This window comes from Eleutherodactylus coqui, chromosome 12, assembly GCF_035609145.1.
Source record: "Eleutherodactylus coqui strain aEleCoq1 chromosome 12, aEleCoq1.hap1, whole genome shotgun sequence".
Classification (NCBI taxonomy): domain Eukaryota; kingdom Metazoa; phylum Chordata; class Amphibia; order Anura; family Eleutherodactylidae; genus Eleutherodactylus; species Eleutherodactylus coqui.
Window position 1 is genome coordinate 98,412,886 of NC_089848.1, and position 26,256 is coordinate 98,439,141.

Here is a 26,256-nt window from a genome sequence, read left to right on the forward strand (position 1 = left end):
AAATCCGGAGTGTTTCACCCGCACGCGTGATCTGTGCCCCATAGGGACACATTGGGCACCCGCAGGTAATTAAATACCTGCATATGTCATTTTCCCCTGAGGCGCGGATTGCGTGTGCGGGAAAACACCCGCAGCATGCTCCATTTTAGTGCGGGTCTTCCGCAGGCTTCTATTGAAGCCTATGGAAGCCGTCCGGATCCGCGGCACACCCGCAGCTGAATTTCTGCTCCCTGGCGCGGGAGAGCAGGAGTTCAAAAAAAAAAAAAAGTGCACAGCGCATGTGTGCGGCACGCTGCCGGCGTGTCGAGCACATCCGCCAGGCCAAAGGAAGAAGATCCGGCCGCGACGGAGGGCAGATCTGCAGCGTCCGGACAGGTAAGTAAATCTTCTTTTTAGGCCTCATGTCCACGGGAAAGGAGGAACCCGCTGCGGATTCTCCATGAAGAATCCACAGCAGGCCCGATTTTCGCCGTGGACATGAGGCCTTAAGGTACGTTCACATATAGCGTAATTTGGTGCGAATCCGCATCAATACCCGCACTATTTGCTGCGGATTTTGATGTGGATCTACAGTAGATTTCATCCGTTCTGCAACGTGTGAACATAATCTTTAAACTAAAACATTAATTTCCCAATTTCTGTCTCTGTGACGCTGACCACGCAGCCCAATGACACAAGACCGTTACTCCTCTTTATATACTGGAAAATAAATGTAATTGTGAATTCTAAACAAAACCCGAAACTTCCTTAATGTCTAATCTTATTTTGCGATCACTTTCCTCCTGCTCGTCTATCATTAATATTCGATAAGCCATGAATTCAATTTTCTCCATTTTCAGATATTGTAATGTCTTTTTTAATAGGTTATTCCCCGTCTCTCTGCCGTTTCACGCGAGGCTTGTGTGCCGGAGTCATTAGCATTGGAAATTTACGGTGACGAGTCGCTTTCATATTCATTGATTTCAGCCTCTTTTCGGATATCATTAGCCATTTCCATACTGACAATAAGACGTTTTGCCACATTATCTTATTAGGTTTTCTCTTCAGGAAGAATGGGTTGTAGTTGCCTTGATGCTCAGCGTTAATCAATGAGCGCAGTGTCTGCTTCTCCCTGATAAAAGCCTCCTCCGATGTCATCTTGGGAAATTATGAATTTGGGTTCCATTCTTGATACCATTAAACTGAAGCTTCACCATTGGGGCCACGTTATAGATTATCTTAGGGAATTGCATCAGTAGCAGTTTTCTAATAGAATCTCGTTAATGGAATGGTTTCCAACAGGCTACGGGCACTGTGCAAATGGCTAATGAGATCCAAAAAGAAGCTGAAATCAATGAATATGAAAGTGACTACTGACAGTAGATTTGCCTGCACCCTGCTGACCTGTGTTTTATGGTCCTGTCTGTCTGCATTTCATGGCATAATATTTCAGAATCTTGTCGCGGATCCTGTATAGTGACACAGATTCAGAATACGATGCAGCAGAAGGAGTTACAAGACTATACAATATTTATAAACAAGACATGAAAATGAGAAAGATTAGAAGAACAAGCAAACAATTTATCTTTTACCATAGATTCACCTAATGCTAATTACAGCTAACTGAATCCTACGATCAATAATACTCTATGGGCAATACGAAATATGGAAAACAGTATCAGTAAGGGTTCTTTCACACGGGCATCGGTGCTTTTACGTTCACTAGCCGGTGTCGTAAAAATGCTTAGCTAATGTTCCTGCAGCTGTTAGGTGGGGGGAGACAGTTTAGCTCTGCTAAACTGTTTCCCCCTCGCTGGCTCTCAGCAAAGGGAAGAGGCGAGATGGAGCAGGAGCTAGTGTGCTAAGTTCCTGCTCCCTCTCCACCCCTTGTTGGCAGCCAGCAATGGGAGGGGGCAGGGCAAGAGCTTAGCACCTAGCTCTGCCCTCGCCCCACCCCCTTCCCATTGCACACAGCTGGCAAGGGGCGGAGAGGAGGAAAGAAGGGGGAAGGAGTTTAGCAGTCACGCTGCTAAATTCCCCCCCACCTCCCTTCTCTGACAGCTGTCATTGGCTCCCATAGGAGTCTATGGCAGTGGCCATATTCCAGCCGGGAAAGATAGTTTCAGGACTATCTTTTCTGCCCATTGTCAAAGCTTTTACACCGTGGGAATACCGCCATGTGATCTGATGCATTGGAATGCATCAGACGAATGCATCAGATGGTAGCGTATATTGGCCAGCCGTGAAAACGGCGGGCAATACACGCTCATGTGAGTAAAGCCTAAGGCTGCAAGGAGATTAGACCTGATAAATAGAAGTATAAATCACACAGTCCGTAATTTAAAGGTTTAACACTTCGCTACTAGCAACACGGTCCACCTGAGATGCAGCATTGAAACTCCCGCTGATGTGTCTTTATTCTATAGGCTCATGGCCCTTTCTCAGTTCATATCTGCGAGCAAGAGTATGGTCCATGACTTAGACAACAGGCCTATTGTTTAACTGTTTGCCTACCTATGTTATGCATACCTAGAGATTTATTAAGAGGCCATCCTCACTTACAGTAAGTCACGTCGGAGTACTCACTTCGACCAACCTAAAGTATTCCAGAGCCAAGAGCACCACTCTACTATGATTTCCATAAATATTTTTTGTTGTCCAGATGTCTCGCTGGGTTGGAGATGCAACGTGTACTCTCTCTTTAGGCTCCAGGCAAAAGGCAGTGCCCAGTCACTAACCGCTCTAAGCAGCTCCTCTATGCAGACTATTACACCCCTGCAGACTCCAGGAGCTTTCTTTCTGCAGGCTATCACACTCCCAACAACACCTCAGCTCTAATACACAGTCCCTACTGCTATCCTCCTTATGTTGCAGTTATCACTCCATCTATATGGAGCGACTTGGAGCTGCCGTACCAGTAAGAGGGGAACAAGGTACCGCTCCCCCCTCTTAAATCTTTAAAGGGCTGCTTTCACTTCTGAGATTAGACCTTTCTCTTCAATGGGGCTCAGCCTACAGTACCATGTCAAGAGACCGATGCATGGAGGTATTGACTTCTAATGACATCGCAGCTCCATTTGTTGTAACACTGGCCCCAGCGATTAGCTGATCAGTGGGGTTCCTCTGCAGTATTTCCCCACCGATCACCTATTGATGGCCTATCCTGAGATCAGTCCATCAGTCTTAGAGGGTGTACAACCCCTTTAATTATGCACTTGTCATTTACGTTGATTACATCTGTAATATAAGCAAATAACACTAAACTAGGGGGTTGTCCTAAGAAGACAACCCATGTTCATATGTTCTACTAGATCATAGAGCCGATTCCTTTACTCAGGACCCCCTCCACCATAATCTATAATAGAGCTGCTCTGCAAGAGGGGCTGCTGTTCTACCAGACTATGAGCCATTTGTGTATTAAGGCTGATTTAGACACAAAGATTTTTGCTCAAAAATCGCTCAAAGTCATCTTTTGAGCGATAATCGTTGTGTCTAACTGCACTGACATCTTGCAGTTTTCATTGAGCCATTGCTGATCACTGATCTTTCAGCATGCTCAAAGATCAGCTATCAGGAATTCACAGCAGGATACAGCTGATACTATTGTTTCAGCTGTATCCCGCTCCCCGAAGACAGGCTGGGTATGAAAAACAGAGCGGTCCAGCTGTGTTCTCCATACCCTGCTCGGAGCGCTCGGCTGTAGAACAGCCGGGCGCTCTGAGCAGAGAACAGCTGGATGCAGAAGACAAGCGGGGACACCCCACTTGTCTTCTGCATCTTTCGCTCAGAGAGGAAGGTGATCGCTCAACATTTGAGCGATCACCTTGCGCTGTAAAAGAACACAATGATTATCACTCATAAGATTTTTTTGAGCAATACTCGTTGTGTCTAAAACAGCCTTTACAAGGATTATAATTGATCTGGCTGGCTGCGGCTCCCCTGCATTAGAAATGCTTGGCCGTTGACTTTGGGTGCCGAGAACAGAACTATTTTTTTCAATCGATAGACAGTATTCACAAAGGGGTTGTCTCTAATGAAACAACCCCTTTAAAGTGATAACATTTTAGCCCAGGCCCGGAGGAGGGATTATATTACCTAATGCCCTCTTTTTACTGCTGTACAGCCACTAATCCACAAATTTCTGGGGCCATTGTCGAGTAATCCAAGATGACTGCAATGCTCCTCGTCCAACTCAATGCACACTGTTCATCAGTAACCAGCCACTACATGCTGCTTTCTTATTGGCTAGGGCTGCTCACATGAGAGCAGAATGTAATGTCTCAGATGACCAATGCACATCAGGTAGTCTAAGAAGCAGTGGGTCCATCTTGTATCACCGCAGCAAGGAATCGGTGGAGTAGTGGCAATAAAGGAGGGTACCCGGTCATATAAACATATACCCTGACTCCTGTCCCAGAAAATATCCCAGGACCAGAGGGACCTTTTACACGGTACTGTGACCCCCCCCCCCCCCCAATGATCTTTCATAGAAATGTTTGTTCTCAATCATTGCCCATTATAAACATGACAGACGATTGAATATGATTGCATCTGTATGTGGAGAAAACATTCATTGTCTCTGGCCGCACATCCCATCATGTAAACGGCAGATCGACTGTCAACTTTAATTTTACCAGGGAAATGAACGATCATACGTCACCCTTCCAATTATTGCCCAATATAGATACTGGTGAAGTAGACCACGGGGCAGAGAGACCCTCAGGTAGATTTGGGTATTGCCTAATCAAGGCCCAGTACTGTTAAGCAGTCTCTACCTGCTCAGTCTTAGGTACGGTGAACCTGTCTACATAAGCCCAATCACAGGGCTTACCAAGGTTCAGTCTGTAGAGCCATGCCTCTCGCCGATAGACCACATCACGTAGAGTGTATTGCAGCGGAACTGTTTAATGAACTTGACCAAGCAGCAGAATATCTCCAATTGATTTTCACCGGTTTGCACAGACATGTAGGTTGACAGATGGGTAAGGCAGCATGGCTCTAGTCGTAGCGCAATAAGGAATCCACAACAGTCCTGAACTGCTCATTTCTCAAATCGGTTTTCCTCAAGTATCTCTTCCCCTTGATGCCCGTATAAGTGGCGGTGCTCAGGGCTACAGTCGCAGGGAGAGCAGCTCTATCCCCACCATACATCCTGAATCTGCATCGCTACTCCGTGACTACGCGGAACACAACCCTTTTATAAACTCTGGTTGCTTAGCAACCGGATCCTCCTCTTAACTGCCTTTCCCGCCACTGTACTCCGTGCTTGAGGCACTTTACTTAAAGGAGATGTCCCGAGGCAGCAAGTGGGGTTATACACTTCTGTATGGCCATAATAATGCACTTTGTAATATACATTGTGCATTAATTATGAGCCATACAGAAGTTATAAAAAGTTTTTTACTTACCTGCTCCGTTGCTAGCGTCCTCGTCTCCATGGTGCCGACTAATTTTTGGCCTCCGATGGCCAAATTAGCCGCGCTTGCGCAGTCCGGGTCTTCTGCTGTTCTCTATGGGGCTCAGAGCGGCTCCGTGTAGCTCCGCCCCGTCACGTGCCGATTCCAGCCAATCAGGAGGCTGGAATCGGCAGTGGACCGCACAGAAGAGCTGCGGTCCACGAAGATAGAGGATCCCGGCGGCCATCTTCAGCGGTAAGTATTGAAGTCACCGGACCGCCGGGATTCAGGTAAGCGCTGTGCGGGTGGTTTTTTTAACCCCTGCATCGGGGTTGTCTCGCGCCGAACGGGGGGGGGGTTTAAAAAAAAAAAAACCCGTTTCGGCGCGGGACATCTCCTTTAAAAGAATATGTTACAAAGAAAAACATTAAAGGTACAATATCTGTTTCCCATAACCATTGATATTAATTCAACTTTTTGAACTAAAATCTATTCCACAGGGAGCAGCCTTCAACCCTCGTAAATGAGCGCTGAATGACTTGTTATATCGTCAGTCGGCACTCATTATGGGCGACTTACTGTCTTTGTAAAAGGATCCTAAATATTGACCATTAACTGGCTTCCCATTTATTTGTTGCATTAATGCAGCCATCAATACAGTTGAAGAACCGTACAATTCATGCGAATGAGTGTGAATCAAAAACCTATAGAGATTCAGGGGCCGGTTGCAGCTTTTATATATGGATATGTCGATTTGTCACATACTTTGGTTTATGCTATCTAATGGGTGAAAACCAAGTCAAAATCCATATTAAAATCTGCTAATTTTGCAACCTCTGAATAGTTACCACTTAAAGGTGTATTCTGGGCAGTGACTTTTGATGACCTAGTCTCAGGATAGGTCATCAGCAGTTGATTCGCAGGGATCCACTGCTCAAGATCCTCACCGACCGGCTGATCCTCCAGTGCAGCAGGCCAGACACCGCAATTGGTGGTCAGAGCCGGAAGTGTAAGATAGCTTCACTCCCATTGAAATCAATGGAAACAGTGCCTTCCATTACCCTTCTGGTTCCTCATTGCATTCAGAGCTGGAAGTGTAATAGCAGACATATCTCACATCGGTTTCAATAGGATTAACCCTTTCCAATCCAATTTGTATTCTGGTTTTCCTAGGGGGCTTACTCTTTTTCTGCCATTATACAACAGCGCTATATGCTGGCTAAAGCCAGTACTGCATGAGGTGACACGTTGGATAGGCTCCGACAGCAGAGAGGCTGGCAATATACAGTAAGAGAACTCCGACGGACGTCTTCCAACATCGGAGCTGTACAGCCTTAAATCATAATGCCTTCAGACGTCAGACAGTGGATTGGAAAGGGTTAAAGCCAGTTATTACACTTTTGGCTCCAACCCCGATGACAATGTTTGGCCCCACTCTACTGACAACAGGTTTGGAAGATCAGATGATCAGCGGAGATCACGAGCAGTGGCCTCCACCGATCAACTGTTGATGACCTATCCTGAGGATAGTAAGGTCTTAGAAAACCACTTAAATAATCCTTTATGTTTGTACAATCAACAATCAAGTTTGGTCATTATGAACAGTGGAAGATGAACTGTAGACTGTCAAGCATCAAATCTATGACATGTATTTACTAAGTGTGCCGGTCACTGAACTTCATTCTGTACTTTTCTTTTTTACTTCCCAGAAACATGAAGATGAGAGTGAAGCCTGGTTACACAGACAGGTAAACGGAATAAAAATGCTAAATTGTAAAGTTTCCATGTGGGATTCACATGCAGAGATTTCTACCCGACAATACTGCACCCACGTCTTCTTAAAGAATCTGAAACATGTTGAATAGAGATGAGCGAACGCGTTCGTCCGAGCTTGCTATTCGTGCGAATATTAGGGTGTTCGGGATGTTCGTTATTCGTAACGAACACCATGCGGTGTTCTGGTAAATTAAACTTTCTTCCCTGAGACGTTAGCGCTTTTTTCTGGCCAATATAAAGACAGGGAAGGCATTACAACTTCCCCCTGCAACGTTTAAGCCCTATACCACCCCCCTGCTGTGAGTGGCTGGGGAGATAAGGTGTCACCCGAGTATTGAAATCTGCCCCTCCCGCTGCTCGCTATGGATGCATTCTACATGCGCTCAATGGGGCCAGCGGCAGCAGCGCTGACCCCATTGAGAACATATAGAAGACAAATCCTTCTTCTCTGGCACAGCTGTAACAGCTGTAGCAGAGAAGAACGATGTTTGCCCATTGAATTCAATGGAACCGGCAATACAGCCGACTCCACTGAATGCAATGGGCTGCCGGCGATCGCAGGATGAATGGTCGGAAAGGGGTTAAATATATAACCCCTTTCCTGCAATTCATCCAGAAATGTGTTACACTAAAAATATATACCGGCGTATAAGGCGACGGGGCGTATAAGACGACCCCCCAACTGTCACCTTATACGCCGGTAATACAGTGGAGCAAAGAATAAAAAGCATTACTTACGTTTTTAGATGATCTGCGGCGCTCCTGCAGGCTGTCACTCCCTCCTGGTCCACGGCAGACAAGCTTTCTCCACGAAAGACTTTAAATCCCTGCCTCCAGAAGCACATGTGCCTTCAGCCAATCACAGCCAATGACAATGATGTCATTGAATGGCTGTGATTGGCTGTGTTTCTGGAGGCGGGGATTTCAAGCCTTGAAATCCCCGCCTCCAGAAACACAGCCAATCACAGCCATTCAATGACATCATTGTCATTGGCTGTGATTGGCTGAAGGCACATGTGCTTCTGGAGGCAGGGATTTAAAGTCTTTCGTGGAGGAAAGCTTGTCTGCCGTGGACCAGGAGGGAGTGACAGCCTGCAGGAGCGCCGCAGATCATCTAAAAACGTAAGTAATGCTTTTTATTCTTTGCTCCACTGTATTACCGGCGTATAAGGTGACAGTTGGGGGGTCGTCTTATACGCCCCGTCGCCTTATACGCCGGTATATATTTTTAGTGTAACACATTTCTGGATGAATTGCAGGAAAGGGGTTATATATTTAACCCCTTTCCGACCATTCATCCTGCGATCGCCGGCAGCCCATTGCATTCAGTGGAGTCGGCTGTATTGCCGGTTCCATTGAATTCAATGGGCAAACATCGTTCTTCTCTGCTACAGCTGTTACAGCTGTGCCAGAGGAGGACGATCTTTATGCTGACAGTGGGGGGGGGGGGCCCACTCTTGCCGGTATTGTGGCTTAATAGTGGGACCTGTGAACTTGAGATGCAGCCCAACACGTAGCCCCTCGCCTGCCCTATCCGTCACTGTGTCATTCCCATCACTTTCCTGAATTGCCCAGATTTTCACACATGAAAACCTTAGCGAGCATCGGCGAAATACAAAAATGTTCCGGTCGCCCATTGACTTCAATGGGGTTCGTTGTTCGAAACGAACCCTCGAGCATCACGGGAAGTTCGTTACGAATAACGAACACCCGAACATTTTGGTGTTCGCTCATCTCTAATGTTGAACTAAAAAAGTTGAAATGATAAAGTGTAACAGTGCAGGATACTCTGACCCCATGTGAAAAGGTCTGGCATTGACTTGCAGGAATGTTACCTTCCAATAGGTGGTGCTGTAGAGGCATTGCTCCATCTTGCCATTTACATATTTCCCAGAGGAGCATGCATGGCCTTATACGTCTCCTCACACCTGCTAGGTGCTCTCCTTAAGGAGAAATGATACCCTTCCTGACCCACATCACAGTCCTCTCACCCAGAAACCTGCTGCACACTGATGAGTGGCAAAGACCCTGTAACAGGGTCTGTACATGGTTGTTTTTTTCTATTGACTTTCGTGGTGAAAAAATTTCACGATTTTATCGCAAGATTATTCTCACAAAAAAAGCAGCAATATGGCTGAAAAATCGCAGGAACAAAGACGCAATTTTGCCATGATTTTCTTGCGGCAAAAGCACTGTCACCCATGTGAAAGAGGCCTTAAGCTTACTTTCCCTGGTGTTTCTGTCACAGGGGTTTATGAATACATCTATTGGACTATGTGTGGCTCAGAAACGCAGTCCTAAGCTTTCGCTCACGACCTGAAGGTTGTGAGTTCAATTCCCACGTGGTTCAGGTAGCCGGCTTAAGGTTGACTCAGCCAGTTGGTAAAATAAGTACCCAGCTTGGTGGGGTGTAATAAATAAATTACATGAAAGCGCTGTGGAATAAGTTGGTGCTATTTTTTACTTGGCATGTGCACAGAATGAGAGGACTAGTTCTCTCAGTCTATATGCATGCCTATGTTGTCTATGGGATGCATTTAGTGGCCGTTTTGACAATACACAGCAAGGGAACGCCAGGGAAGGTAAGCATAAGACTCACATCCCCAGATTCAGAGCTTCTGCTCATATGAGCCAATAAGTTGAGTTTACGGGATCGTAGGAGCTCACAGAATTCCTTGAAGAGCAACATATTATAATGGCAAGTCCACTGGTCTATTATAAAGTACCGATATAGTTAGTTAAGCAATGTTATCTATTCACCAAACATCTCCGATCACTATGTTCTGATTGTATGCTCGGCCCTATAATCAGAGCTGACTTTTAATAAGTCAAAGATATTTCATTCATCTACATTCGGGAGATATTGCTTCAATTAGTGGATGTCATGTGGAATCATTATGGATTAATGTGGCACCCAGATATGATAAAGTGAACCCGCATTTCTCCTCATTCAAATTACATTAATCGGAGGAAACACTAATTTGAATATAATGAGCTTTAATTTTTTGATAATTTTTTTGGTGCTGGAATAATGAGATTCTGTTAGATCCAATATCACTCACTTGAAACTGCATTAATTTAATCAATCAGAAACCTCAGAATTGTAATATGCGTTACAACAACAGCTGGACACTAAATAGCTTCACCTATGTTAGTTGCCCTTCCAGGGTTCTAATGGTGTTTCTCAGTACTCAGATACATCCAGGATTTACAGTAGGAACAAATTGTGCAATAACTAGACAGTCAATTTAACAAATATATGAAATGGGTATCAACTAGAGATGAGCGAGCTCCAAAATGCTCGGGTGCTCATTATTCAAGTCGAGCTTTTCTGTCTTTCTCTCTCTCTCTCTCTCTCTCTCTCTCTCTCTCTCCCTCTCCCTTTCCCTCTCCCTCCCCACTACCTCTCCCCCCTCCTCCTCCCTTTCCCTCCCCCTCCCTCTCCCTCTCTCCCTCCCTCTCTCTTCCTCCCTCTCTCTTCCTCCCTCTTCCTCTCCCTCTTCCTCTCCCTCTCTCTCCCTCCCTCTCTCTTCCTCCCTCTCTCTTCCTTCCTCTTCCTCTCTCACGCTCTCCCTCCCTCTCTCTCTCTCTCTCTCTCTCCCTCCCCCTCTCCCTCTTTCCCTCCCGCTCTCTCCTCCTCTCCCCAGCCAGCCACTACTGTGGACGTGCGCACGCTGGCACATCACAGCAGGAAGTGGTAATGCGGAGAGGGGCCAAAAAATGTTTTCGAACATGGCGTGGTGCTCGCTCGAGTAACAAGCACCATCAAGTATGCTAATACTCGAACGAGCATCAAGCTCGGAAGAGCATGTTCGTTCATCTCTAGTATCAACACTAGTAAGTAACAAAGAATAAATGATATTTCACCAATAGATGACAGGAACAGAAAAGTGATGCTAATCATAAAACAGCACAATGGATGATGGTTATGGTAGTCTGATAATGGTGCAGACAGATGATGATAGTGGTATCAGATAATAGAAAAGAAAATGATTGATGGAAATAGAAATGACCCTATCTGTAGCTGTCCATAATTCTTCCTTTATTCTATCCATGATTCTGACCCCAACACCAGACACCACTGTCCCCGTGTATCTCTAAAGATATCCCTAATGGAAACCCTACTGAAAGACTGTCCCTGACAAACAATGAGAGGACATAAAGACCAAGACACAAGAAAATCAAAATGGGCAGAACTGAATTTGAATCAAGACAAGACATATGCAAAAAAATAAAACCTACAAGACTAAAAAAGACACAAGGACTGGTTGAGAAATAATCACAGGAACAAATTATATATACTAGGAACAAAGCTAGACTAGACACAAAGTACCAAAAGCAAACAAGGAATACTGGATTATATTAATTTACGCTTTAACCATCAGCACACTGCAGAAGCCAGGAATATATAAAGAGAGGCTCTCCAAATGAGACTGAGCAACAGCAGTGTGGTCAGCTGACCCACTCTAATGGATATTGATTGCCCCAACAACAAACTAGTAAAAAAGGAAATCAATGAGAGCATTCCTGCTGATCGTAACAATATGTTTGTTTTCTAAGGTCATATAGGTTAATACTATGATCGATTTCTTCAGCATCCACTTTTTTGCCCCGTTTTATGTTAATATCAGTGTGCCAATTTTTGAAAGGTAATACTTGGTCTTATCAGAACAGAAAGGTCTAAATGTCTTCGCCTGCCATTAACTTTTGAGTATCCACTCACCGTGGTACAGTGGATTAGGATCGACTTCTGTGTGGTCCAGGGTGATAGAATCCACTCTCTAATGAACCAGTGGGCATTTTTTTTTATTTTTGGTTTTGATTTTGTGGGTTTTAGTGTCCACTATGTGAAAGGAGAAATAATGTCCTCTTCAAGTGTCCTGGGGATGCAATATCCACTTTCCGTTGATGCATTAGACATTGTTATGTCCTTGATGTTCAGAGACTAATTCACTGGTTCAATGTACTCATGCTGTGAGCCGTCTTAGAGGCCTTTCTATATTGACAGGAAGTTTCATGCAACATTCCTATCAGAGATATTACGGACTAACCATTTGGCCTTCACTAATCCCATTTGATGATACCCCCTATCAAGTAAAAGCATCTTGTATTCCATCGACCACTAGATGGATCATGTGAGGTCAGGGATAGTTTTTGCAATAGAAAAAATTGCCAACAAAATCTGGAGCCTCCATTGTGCAGCTCCTTCATTTACATGTAGTCACACATTTCATTTTGGGCAGTAACAGTTCCTGTGTTGATAGTTGTTACTATGGCTATATTTTACCTATTCTTTTATTATAACAAAATACTATTTGTATGTGCTTTACACTTCATGGCCCTTTATTGGACCCCTCGGCCCTTTCACGATTGGAGCTTCCCTGTATAAAAAGAAGACCCATGACCCTGGAGCGCAGCATAAATCACAGGACAAGTTCTCCATGGATCGGTTTCAGTGTGAATCCACATTAGTTGGGAAAATTCGTAGATTTGAGTGACCTCCAACAAGGCCCGGTCATCAATGCTAGACTAGCCGGGGCCAGGATGTCACTGCCAACCTTGTGGGGTTTTCTCGTTTACCAGGTGGAGAGTATACCGAGAATGGTGTGATTGAGGAAAAACATCCATTGAAAGGGGATCCTGTGGATGGAAACAACTCATTTCTTGAAGGGGTCAGAGGAGGATGTTCTGACGAGGGCGCTGCACAGTCAAGAACAGCTAAATACAATGCTGGTGCTCCAAGTAACGAGTCCAAATGCATAATTCGCCATTGCTTAGCATCGATGGGCTACAACAGCAGTTGACCAGTTCCAGCTCCATTGTGTCGAATAGAAAAAGAAAGATAAGACTCCAGAGGATGAAAGAATGCAAAAATTGTAGGAAATTGTGGAAAAACATCACCTGTTCAGATGCATCCAGATTTCTGTTGTTCATGGGAGGTCAGAACTTTGCACAAGCAGCATGACTCTGTGAATCCTTCCTGTCAGCTGGTCAGAACATATCAGCACCTTCATCTAATCTGCAGCAACTACAAGAAGCTTCCTGTCCGCAGGGGCCGATATTCCTGCAGAACAATTTCATCATCTAGTGGAATCTGCACCACGATGAATTTCTGTGGTTCTGAAACCCAAAGGAGGTCCAACACCACTAGATGGGGGTCTCTAATTCAGTGAATGTTTGAGTTTGCTTTTCTTTGTAATTCCGTCACTTTATACCCCATTAGAATTCCTCACGAGCGCCAACAGGATCAGATTCCTAGTAAAGCTGATGTGACAGGGACTTACAGTTATGTTGCCGCTGCATATTACCCACGCGGCATCATTAAGCTGCAAGAAATGAGACTACAGTACGGGTAATAACAGTTAACGCTACGCAATTGTTTTTCATACAGCTCAGCTTCGAGTGTTTAGCTGAACCATTAGACTATTGATTTCTGCCTCATGAATGCTAACTCCTCTATCTCGTCTGTATTTCAGAATGAACAGCCAATCTTCTCAAAGGACGGCAGAAAGTTCTTCTTTGTGAGAGCAATTCCACAGTTAGGTCGCGGGAAATTTCACCACATTGCTGTTTCTTCATCACAAGTAAGACATTGCTTTGCAAGAAATGGGAAGAGAAGAGGGTATAATCCTTACTGTGGTGGAGGGGCTGTCAAAATAACTGTTCTGTGGTCTTCAATGCCATTAGTAGAAACCTAAGGGACTTTTCACACGGGGCGGAATTACGTTGCAGGACGCAGCCAAATCCACAGCTGTGGAATTCCACACCAAAACCCGCAGGTCTAAGTACGGATTGTGATTCGGGATTGCAGACAGGTTTTAGGCTACGTTCACGTGAACATAGCCATAAGGATTTTTTCACATCAGCGTTGGATGTTCCGTTCAGCACCTCCATTGCTGATTTCCGCTAGCAAACAGGATGGAATAGCGCAGCAAAATGCTGAATTGCTGGCTGGAAATCAAATGGATCCACATTATAGTCAATGGGGGGACTGTTCGGTTCAGTTTTGTTCTGTCATAAGTCATAGAAAAGAATGGGTGATTCTTCTGCAAGAATCGTCCATTCTTTCCGATGACTTATGACTAGAGATGAGCGAGCATACTCGCTAAGGGCAATTGCTCGAGCGAGCTTTGCCCTTAGCGAGTACCTGCCCGCTTGAGAGAAAAGGTTCGGCTGCCGGCGCGGGTGACAGGTGAGTTGCGGCAGTGAGCAGGGGGAGTGGGGGGGGGGGGGGGGGGGGAGAGGGAGAGAGAGATCTCCCTTCCGTTCCTTCCCGCTCTCCCCCGCCACTCCCTGCCTGCCGCCGGCAGCCAAACCTTTTCTCTCAAGTGGGCAGGTACTCGCTAAGGGCAATGCTCGCTCGAGCAATTGCCCTTAGCGAGTTTGCTCGCTCATCACTACTTATGACCTCAAATGCCTTTTGGCGCATTGGGTGACAAGAGAATGCCATCATTGATGGTCAAAGGCAACAGTTCCAATATCATTCCATATAAAAGGATGGCAGAGTGCAAGTTTTCTACAAATGTACGTCATCAAGTGGTTTCTTGACTTCCCTGCTGATGCTTCCCATTATTTGGATTCTATGAGATAGCGATTCTTGCCATTCTTTCCTTAGGGCATGTTATTGACTCAGTAGTGAAGGCGGCATCATACCTCAAGCTACAAATGGCTGTTTGGCAACTTTGGTCTGCCACCATCATAAAAAGACACTCTTCACTGTTCCTTGACCATGTTTGTTTTTATTTTCTTACCATTTTTGTATCAAGAGTGGGGTTTTTTTTGCTTTCTTTTTATTTTCCCGGGTGGGATGCTGCCCAAGCCCCCCAATCCTTCTCCTTCCTCTTCCAGGCTTGGGACTGGCAATGGCAGAGCTATTCTTTCCTATAGGAACATTTTAACGGCTTGCGATGGAATTACTCCACATAGACATTTTTGGTATCCCTATGGGGCTTGAATTCCACACCTGATAAAATCCACACATCTTTACTTCAAAACTGCAAGATTAATTTTGGCAGTTGAAAAGTTTTCTGCTCCTTATTTAAGGATGTCTTGCGGAATTGTTGCTGCGGATGCAGGAGATATAATTCCCCAATTAAAGTCTGCAGAACAAAAACGCCAGAAATTCCGCAAGACGTTCTGCAGAATGCATTCCGCAGTGAAAAGCACAGAAAATCTGCACTAATTGACAAAATCAGGAATCTGCGCTGCATCCTGCGGACAGTTCTGTCCTGTGTGCAAGGTCCCTTAATAGCTGGACTATAATAGGCATTAGGCCTCATGTCCACGGGGAAAATCAGGCCCGCTACGGATTCTACATGGGGAATCCGCAGCGGGTCCCTCCTTTCCCGGGGACATGAGCGCTGAAAAGAAGAATAAATAAGAATAAACTCACCTGCAGCCGTGCAGGTCTTCCCTTCTTCGCGGCCGGATCTTCTTTTTTCGGCCGGGCGGATGCGCTCGGCATGCCGGCTGCGTGCCGCACGCAAGCATCGGGCACATCCGCCGGACCGAAGAAAGAAGATCCTGCCGCGAAGGAAGGAAGATCTGCATCACCCGGAGCAGGTGAGTTAATTCTGATTTTAGGTCTCCTGCGGATCCGGACAGCTTCTATAGGCTTCAATAGAAGCCTGCGGGAGCCGTCCCCGCGGGAGACCCGCACCTAAATGGAGCATGTCCATTTTTTTTCATGCTCCAGATTTTTTTAAATTCACTTTTATTGACCATCCGCGGGTATTTATCTACCTGCGGGTGGTCAATGCATCCCTATGGGGTGCGGATCCGCGTGCGGGTGATCCGCTGCGGATTTTAATTCTTCTTTTGTCCGTGGACATGAGGCCTTAGACTATGAATGGTTGTAGTAGTACCAGCTTGAAAATTCTTGTGCCCACTATCTTACCCAGGAGCAGTGATCGCGTGAGCTGACTTACCCCGGGTTGTCACAATATTTATAATTTTATAGCATTTGATTCAGAAAATTATTTTCAGTGTTTTTTTATTTCAGCCGTTTTATTCATGTTTTAGGCGAACAACAGTAATGACAATTTACAGTCTATCACCTCAGGAGACTGGGACGTTACGGAGATTCTGGCATATGATGAAAAAAATCAAAAAATGTAAGTATATACAGCATTACGAAGTCCACTATATTACCTTTCTCTCTATTTTATACTGTTAACTTCTACTCCGATCCTGCTGTTTGACCTTTGCAGAGCTGGGATTCATTTTCTTTATGGTTTTGTACTTACCTAACTTGTCTCAGTCTAGAGAAATCAGAGTCTTAAGAGCCATACAATCCATCAAGTAATTGTCCCTATTAGTGTGTGCACACCAGCTAGTTGGAGACCGGTCTTTTTCATGTCTGGCAGCTGTGTCTCGGTTAATGAAAAGCTCTAATGGTTGCCCTTTGTAAGCATCATCGTGGCGGAGGTCTCAACCTGGTTACTATCCTATGGAAGTCCCTGTCTGTGTCGGGCAAACTACTCCTGAAGTTGAGCGATCTGACAGCTTATTGACCAAGAGGTTCTTGGCAGCAGCAGTTCTCAGCTCCGGCAGTCCTCAACACAGCAGAACTGTCCTACACTACTGCTCTGCTGAGCTTTCTGATATAGTTCCTCAAAGCCTTTTTCCGGAGGTTTCTAGCACATTCCTACTGAGCATGCTTAGTAAGGTCTATAGAATATAATGGCTCCATTGATTTCTATTGACCATAGTCTCTACCTGTGTTAGAGCTCCCTCTATTGATCAACATTAATATTGCAGTCTGTCCATTGACTGTAATGACTGGCTTTACAATAATTGTAGGAGAGGCAGCCTGGGGACCTCATCTACATCTATGATTGACAGAGCGGCTGGGTAACAGAGCACACTGCAGGTAACAAAGACTATCCGGGCTCATTAGTGGACTGTAGGAATTATTAAAAGTCCTTTTCACTAGGTGGCACGTAATTAAGCGTAGTAACAAAAACAGATTTGGTATGCTCTCTACTTCATTAATATCTACCTGCCATTGGTTTATCCTGCTGGAAACTGATGACAAGTTCCCTTTAAGAAACTTAAAAGTGTGTGACATAGAAGTGCATGCAAATGATATAAATGCATGACTTAGATACATCAAGGGAGTAAAGCAATGAAATCACTTTCTATAAACCAAGTTGCAGGATGACGCCTATAATCTAATATAACAAAGCTGTTTATTTCCATCCTCATTTATTACATCATGGGAAGTCAATTAGAAACCAGCGGACAGAAGCAGTTTAGCCAAAGTTACAGAACTTTCTAAGACTGGTAGTTGGACAACGCGCTAATTTTTAGCGTTTACTAATGATTTCATATCTTCATCATTATGTGCTAAGCTGTGCATTAGCTGTTAAAAAGAGAGTCCTCTATCATCGTTCTTGGAGGTTGCCCTAAGCTGTAAAGGACATGTAAAGCAGGTATCGGCATGAGATTGTTGTCAGCGCACCCCGCCGTCTTCGTCAGGTTCCAGCATCCATGTCTATAAAGGCCCTCAGGCACCTTGAGCGTCTGTTCTCAGGGCAGAAATTAATTAGACAGGTTAAATTTTCTTATCGGGTTCTTGGTGTGAGATAAGCAGTCCTGAAGGTGTCTGCTGGCTGCTCGCCCCCCTCCCTTCCTCTACAAGGATACACACACGTTCAGCTGATTTTAGAGAATTGCATAGAATTGGGGAAATCTTCACCCTGAACCATTCAGTCAACAATTAACGTGTGCATGAGGGTATAGTCATTACGGACAATAAAGGAAACGCTTATTCCATCCCACACGGTGAACATAAAAAAAAAAGTCAAAATGTCTAAATGCAGATTAAAAATGATTTAAAAAGTCATATATGCCCCAAAATGGTATCAATGAAAACGAAAGCTCATCCCATAAAAACAAGTCATCATGCAACTCCGTCAATGGAAAAATGATGCCAAAAGTAAATTATTTTCCTAACAAGAAAAAAAACTCCTAAACAATATATAAATATATATTTAATTTTGATATCTTCGTAATTGTTCCAACCTGCAGAAAAATGTTATCATGTCATTTATAACGCCGTAAAAACAATGCCGATCGGTGAGTCTGCATTCAAGATGGCCGGCACAGTCTTCAGCCTACTACTCTCCACAGTGCATTGGTAGTGTTACACAACCAATACACTATACTTCTTCTCTGATTGGCCAGAGCTGCTTGTATCATCAGAGAGCCCTGTATAGTGTGCATTAGGTAGTTAGAAAATTGCTGCAGCCGTCTTGAATTAGAACTGGAGGTAATATACTACCTTGCCTATCCTGTCCTAGAACAGAGATTTGTCCCGAAACAGGAGGGTCTCTTTGGGTATATTCCCACGTCAGAATTCACTGCGGAATTTCCAATGTGAATTTTGGGTCTATAAAGCACAACAAAATTGACATCTTTCGTCGTGATTTTTGACATGGATTTAGCTCTATCAATGGGCTAAATCTGCTTGCGGATCTGCAGCAGAAAGAGGCGGATTTTGCCGCGGTTTGTAGAATTCCATCATGGGAAGATACTTTTTAAAGAGAACCTGTCACTTGCATAAACTAACTTATGGTGCTGTTAGACAAGGTGACAAGGAGCCAAGTGCTGTATTTTTCATACCCATTTCCTGGTTCCTGCTGCGCCCGCCACCGAAGTCCGTGCGCCAGCTGAAAATCTGACTCTTCATAGTCCTATGCATTCATTCTCCTATACAAGTCTGTGGGGGAATGCATACACGGAACTCTGTAAAGATTGAATGGTGGACAGACTTCAGGAAATGGGTGCGTATGAAAAATACAGATCTCTGTTCCCTATCACCTGGTCTATAAGCACCATAAGTTATTTTATAGTGTTTTAAGCAGGTAACAGGTTCCCTTTAAGTACCAAAATAGGCCACGTCCTTTAAGGGCTTTTCCGGGACTTAACTATTGATAACCTATCCTCAGAATAGGTCATGAATAGTTGATGATTGAGGTTTTGCCGCTTTGGACCCCCACCGTTCAGTTAATTGCAGAGGCCATGTCCAGAGGCGTAACTTGAAGCTCCCGGGCCCCGATGCAAAACTTGTAACGGGGCCCCCAACTATAATGTTCTACTTATAGTACTGGGTTCCCTATATGGAGAAGAGAGGCCTTATGGGCCCCCTAAGGCTCTTGGGCCCGGGTGCAACTGCATCCCCTGCACCCTCTATAGTTACGCCCCTGGCCACGTCCCCTTTTCAGGCATGTGACATTATGTCCATCAGTCACATGGCCTGAGACAGCTCGGTCCTTTTGAAGTGAATGGTATTGAGCTGCCATACCGGGCACAGCTGCTATACATTGTATGGTGATGTGCCTGGTTTGGACTGAAGCGGCCACGACCATGGCAGGTAACTCTAGCGGCTAACCTACATCGATCATCTATTGATGACTTATTCTCAGGACAGGTCATCAATAGCTGAGTCCTGGAAATCCCCCTTTAATGGGTTAAAGGTATCCAAAAAATTATATGCAAAAAAAAAACTATTGTTTTACTGCTAGAACTTTCAGAGGGAACTAGGTGATGTTGGCCTTTTTGCAATTTCCCCTTTTGCCCTCCCTATAATTCAGCCTTGCTGCTGGTAACGCTATTCCCTATTACATAAGATAAAGTTAACTAAACATTGCATCTAATCTGAACACCTATAAAAGCGAATAATAACAAATATCCTTAGGTTCCATCAGGATGGACATAAATGATCACAAAGGCCAACATTTCTAGTCACAGTGGGGCATAGTAAAATGTGCCCTTACTGTAGTATACAGAGAAAGCGCCTTGCGTGTTAAATCACCGATTCTTGACTACTGAGGTCTGACAATCACTGAGAAAGGATGTCACAAATTTTGTCAGTTCAACAACTGGAAAGCCTAGTTAAAGGTTATGTACAGCTTTGCTGACTTTTTTTTGTAAATCTGTGTATTTTAATATAAAAATCATTTTTTGCAATTGGTTGTTATTACAATTTTTTAACTGTTTACTTTCTGTGCTTCCATGAGCTCCAATACGCTGTTCTGTTGAAGAGCTGAGACTTTTGCAGAATCCATCAGTCAGGCAGGTTGATGGGTGACTGGAACTAATGATAGGAGAACAGGGGAAGATGTGAAATGTCAAGTCTATAACAGGTGGAGTGGGGAGAGATTAGTGATTAGGGAAGTTTTCGAAAGTTGGGTTGGCTGGTTTGCTGAATTTGGGCAGAAAATTTGGTTTTGTCTGAATTAGTTCAACCCAAACCTCAACTGTACCAATATCCTTATAACTGGTGTATAACACTAAGAGTCATAAAAGCACTGAATAGCAGATGAAAAAAAAGAGGAGGAGGAAGAGGAAGTAAGCCTTCATCTTATTTCTCTTTTTATTCCACTTCCTCTTTTTTCCTCTCCCCCTTCTTCTTTTTCTTTTTTTCCTCTTCCCCTTCTTCCTCCTACTTCTTCTTCCTCTTCCCCTTCATCTTATTATTTTACTTCTTCCTCTTCTTCGTCTCTTTTCTTATTCCTCTTTTAGCTCTTCCCTTTCTTCTTTTTATGTCTACTGGGTTCAGCCAAGGTGAACCACCCAAGGTTCCGGTTCTTGCCAAACCGAACTGTTAGCAAAGTTTGACCAGAAACAGCGCTTTAACTTTCTGTTTGCTCAACACTACTAGTTACAAGACTGAAACTAATGACAGGAGGGGGTAGATGTGTGAAATCCTACTTAGAGCAGGGGGAAGGGAGGAGCTGTATTGACACACACAATTTAGCTAATTACTAAATTACTTACTCTACCTAACTACAAAGTAACATTCTATAACTTACTGCTCAAGCCTTACTGCGGACACCCACTACTTACTGTGCGGGACACCCAGCTCTTTTCTCATACATAATTCATTTCTTCTCACTGCTCTTGTCACTTCATATGCGCCTCAGCCTACATCCATCCGCTACAAGACCAAAGCCAGATGATCCGGCACAGTAAGGAGAGCGTCAGCACTCGGAACCACAAGCAGTTAGTTAGCAGCCAGCACTTTGTAGTTAGGTAGAGTAAATCCTGATTAATTAGATAAATAATGTGCTAAATCTTCTCACTTCCCCCTGCTATAAGTAAGATTTCACACATCTCCCCCTCCACCTTCTATAAACCTTACATCACACATCTCCCTCCCCTCCTGTCATTAGCATCAGTCTGCCAGAGTGATGGATTCTGCGTAAATCTCATCCCCCCAACACAGCAGTATATTAGAGCACGTGGAAGCATAGAACGTTAATAGTTAAAAATCATTTTTGCAATTGGTTGTTTTTAACATTTTTTTATGTGAAAATACAGAGATTTACAACACAGTTCAGCAAAGACGTCCTTAGCCTTTAAGTGAGAATGAACTCACAAGATCAATGAAACTTCCGGCTGCACTTGGCAACTTTTTTTCATCTTGCACCTCTAACAATTCTGCTCCATAAAAGAGGATGGGATTCATATAGCTTAAAACTTAGGCGAAAAAAAACCAAAAAACATTAATATGACAATTACTTAAGATGAATGATGAGCAAAAATAATCAAAAAGAAAGGATGTATTTTTCATGTTGCATTAAATAATCCTCTTCATATAAAGGCGATTTCAGATCAAACATGGACATTGTTTCTAAAGAAACCGGATTAATGATTTGGGACCGAGAGAGTAAAGGAAAAAAGTTCAAAGTCTTCGCAGTTTCCCCTTCAGCATTCTAGGCTGTAATTATTTTTTTCCCTCTGTAACTACCTGCTGGTATTCTGTATCTTTTATGTAAGACATATATTCTTCTCCGTTTCCTTTTTTAATCTGTATTTTTAATTTCCTGTAGCTACTTTCTCAGCACAGAAGATGGCCCAACGCGTAGACAGTTATACAGGTAAATAGACTTTGATCTCTTACATTGTGCCGTGATGTCACTGCGGGGCGCAGGTTTAGGAAATCTCACCTAAGAACATAATATGCTGAATGTTACTGATTGATATAATATATCATATAACACTGCTTTCAATTTGCATAGAATGATTTATGTGCTCAAATATGAATGTTAATAGCTTATTGATAAGATGTCTATATCAAGTAGCTGTGTGGCAGTGAAGTCCCCGTAACGATACTTGCAAACAGGCTTTCTTCCGCCTGATTTTCGGACCGGTCTGAAAAGCGGACCTATTCATTTTAATGCGTGTCCGAGTAAAAAAAAGATTACAGCATGTACTATTGATGTCCGATTGGGAATGGTGCATGTCAATGTGTGGTGCTCAGCATATTGGAGAGTGTACAGATGGGGGCGGGCCCAGTGCTACCGATGGGAGTTGCGTCCAAGAATCTTGAGCGCAACTTTTAAATCACCCATGCAGGGGCGTAATTATAGAGGATGCAGGGGATGCAGTTGCACCCGGGCCCAGGAGCCTTAGGGGGCCCATAAGGCCTCTCTTCTCCATATAGGGAACCCACTACTATGAGTAAAGCATTATAGTTGGGGGCCCTGTTACAAGTTTTGCATTGGGGCCCGGGAGCTTCAAGTTACGCCTCTGCACCCATGTGCAAGTAACCTAAAGCAGCAGTAAAAACGTTCTACAGTAAAATGAACTTTTAAAGGTAATGTAGGGGTGTTCCCATCTAAGATATTCATAGCATATTCACAGGATAGGTCATGAAGGTATGATAGATGCAAGTTCCATCTCTGAGACCTGCACAGGATAGGGGATAATTTGCCGATTGGTGGGGGTCTCAACACTGAAATCACCACCAATCTCAAGAACAGGAGCCTCATTTTCCCCTCTGCCTGTCATTGCGAGGTCACTTTTCCCACCGCAGTCATGTCAGAATGAAGGGAGCACTGACCGAGCATGCGCAGTTGGCGCTCCATTCATTTGAATAGGGCTGAAGGAAATACCCAAGCCCTTGTTGCTCGGCTTTCTCCACAGTCCCACTGAAAGTGCATGGAGCGTCAACACACTTGACCAGCGCCCCATTCAGTTTACTCACTGCAGGGGGAGCAGTAAGTCTACAGTGAGGACAACATGGGACACAAGTCCCCCATTCTCAAGATCAATAGCGGGTCAGTGGTGAGACCCCCACGATCAGGAATTTATCCCCTATAATGTGGATAGGGGATAACTTGCAACAATAATGCAACCCCTTTAATATTGTTTCAAGACCACACTGTCCTTCTTGGTCGTTGTTGACCGGGACATGTGACTGCTGTAGCCAATCACTAGCTGCGGAAGGGACCTGCTATGGCCAGTGATTGGCTACAATAGTCACATGTCCTGGCCAACATAAGGACTCACTCACAGAGGCATAAGGGGCTGCGTATTACATGCCTACAGCCGGTCTCACATGAACGCATGCTACTGCGTATTGCACATGCAGTTTTGGCACCTGTAATGCGTGGTACCAATCTTCCATAGACTTTTAATTGCGCCGCCCAGATGATACACCCAAAATACCCCCCCCCCCCACAAAAAAAACCAAAAAAAAAAACCCTGCATGTTCTTTCTTGACACGTTTTATGCATGCATGCCCATCAAGATAGTGAATTGGGATTAGCGGCATGTGAACTTGATGTTTGCTTGTGTGTGAGAAATACATGCGTGGCACACTGGTGAACGTGGTCGTGTGAGCTTGGCCTAATACGCAGTACACAGTTTAATACGCATGCAACATACCGTACATATTTACTGCTTATTTAGGCTCCTGTAACGTATAATGGGCATATTACGCGGGGAAAATAAGGCATGTTGCTTTTTTTTTTCACGTGTGACATAAACATGTCTGGATGGCCCAATGCAAATCAATGAGCTTTTAGGACTGCGTAACACGTGCGTGAAAAATATGTGCATAAGGGCTTATTCGGATGAGCGTATGCGTAAATATGTTCGCCGGTCGGAATGTATTTTACATGAATGAAGTTAAAAGTTGACAAGAAAGAGGCTGATACATTCGCGCTCGCAGATTGCTCTTTTTTTTTTTCGATTAAAATGCCAGTTTACACCATTTCCTGTGGAATAGATTGGCAATTAAATGCCTAATTAGGGCCTGCTGTCTTCTTTTCCCTGCGTTGTACGCATGGTAAGTCCCTGCCCCTCCCTTCTATCGAGCCACCATAGAAGTCTATGGCAGCTGTCTGTATAACATGGACAAAGATAGTGCAGGACCTATCTCTTCGCGGACAAAGATTTTGCGCAGACAGGATCTATAAAAATAGAAGGGAAAGGGACTTGCAACTTATTCCGCAGCACTTTCAGGTAATTTATTTATTACCTCCCACCAAGCTGGGTGCTCATTTTACCGACCTCGGAAGGTTGAGTCAACTTTGGGCCGGCTACCTGAACCACGCGGGGATTGAACCTACAACCTTCAGGTCGTGAGCGAGAGCTTAGGACTGCATACTGCTGCCTTAACACTCTGCGCCACACGAAGGCATCATTTTGTCACGTAAACGCCTCTGCAAATATGTTCGTCTGAATGGGCCCTAATACGCTGCCCGTGTGAGTGAGCCCTGAGATGTAAGTAATTAATCTGTCCAGGCTCCGCACTCCGACAGCTTTGCCGAGGTTTTTTTTTTACAATTGAGTAAGTAATTAGATAATCGTTACTTTGTTGTCTGCTTAACTCTCTGGCCTTTCTTCCCACATTGTATCCATTCTAGCTGCTCGTTGAGGATCTGGTAACCTCAGACTGATACACTTGACTCATTCTCTTCGCAGTACGAACACCAACGGGAGCTTCAACCGTCAGTGCATCTCCTGCTTATTGATTGAGAACTGTACTTATGTCAGCGCCTCGTTCAGTCACACCCTGGAGTACTTCTTACTGAAATGTGAAGGTATTATAGCCGGAGCAATACATTAACTTGTCTTCTGCCATGATTAATGACGGATACGTGATCGCAGGATGCGCCATAAAATCTCTGCATGAGCAAAATCCCACTGATGATGTTTTTAAAGAACCACTAAACACATAAAATGAGGCACTTATCTTTTCCTGCAGCCTCACTTTTAACAGTATCACTCTTTCCTGGAACAGATGTTTTCCCGCACCTGGAAATGATGAATATTCGCAATTTCTATTTACAGTTGCAATCAAAATTATTCAACTCGCATTGCAAATTAGCTTTATTTGCTAAAATTACAAACTTTCAGCTTTTTTTTTTTTTGCAATCAAACAAGAACAATTTAAATAGTTCAACACAACTAATATAAGCGGTTTCTCCAAATTCAATGCAAAATGACACATTTAAAGGGGGTTTCCCACAATATATATTGCCTGTCCTTCCTCATTGCTACTGACCAGGACATGTGACTGCTGCAGCCAATCACTGGCCACAGCAGTGATCTTCTATAAGCAGTGATTGGCTGCAGCAGTCACATGTCCTTGTCAGTAGCAACAAGGAAGAACAGAACTGTTTTAAGGAATAGTAAAACCCCTTAATTCCCCTTCTCGCTGCAGCTCTTGTTTGTTTCTGGGTTTCTTTCACTTTTTTCCTCCACATATTTAAAAATCATAACTTATTTTTTTTCCAACAGCATAGCTACATGAGGGCTTGTTTTTTGCGAGAAGAGTTGCATTTTTCAATGGTACCAATTAATGTATCTTATAATGTATTGGAAAACTTTTAAAAAGTTTTCAGTGAGGAAAAATGAGAAAAAAAACTAACACAATTTTACCATTTTTTTGGGAGGGGGGGGGGGGGGGGGTTGCTTTTACAACCTTCCCGGTGCAGTAAAAATAACATGTCATCTCTATTCTTTGGGTCAGTACTATTATGTAGTTACCAAATTTATGTAGTTTTTTATCCAGTACTACTTAAAAAAAACCTTTTAAAGAAATTAGCTTTCTGTCACCATTTTTTGACCTCCATAACTTTTTATTTTTCTTTCAATTGGGTTGTGGAAGGACTCATTTTTTGGGGGGCTACCTGTTGTTTTTAGTAATAGCTAGTGATGAGCGAGCATACTCGCTAAAGGCATTTGCTCGAGCGAGCATTGCCCTTAGCGACTACCTGCCCGCTCGAGAGAAAAGGTTCGGCTGCCGGCGGCGGTCAGGGAACGGCGGGGGAGAGTGGGGAGGAACGGAGGGGAGATCTCTCCCTTT

At 44.1% G+C, this 26,256-nt stretch overlaps 1 protein-coding gene across 1 annotated transcript in view; it reads left to right on the forward strand.

Moving 5' to 3' along the window:
* DPP6 (dipeptidyl peptidase like 6) overlaps positions 1-26,256 on the forward strand; it is a 676,815-nt gene that overhangs the window by 574,067 nt on the left and 76,492 nt on the right. Inside the window, exons 12-16 of the mRNA XM_066584876.1 lie at positions 7,085-7,123; positions 13,628-13,735; positions 16,173-16,264; positions 21,989-22,036; positions 24,870-24,988. Of these exons, the coding sequence (XP_066440973.1) occupies positions 7,085-7,123; positions 13,628-13,735; positions 16,173-16,264; positions 21,989-22,036; positions 24,870-24,988 (406 nt within the window). The remainder of the gene's footprint in view (positions 1-7,084; positions 7,124-13,627; positions 13,736-16,172; positions 16,265-21,988; positions 22,037-24,869; positions 24,989-26,256) is intronic.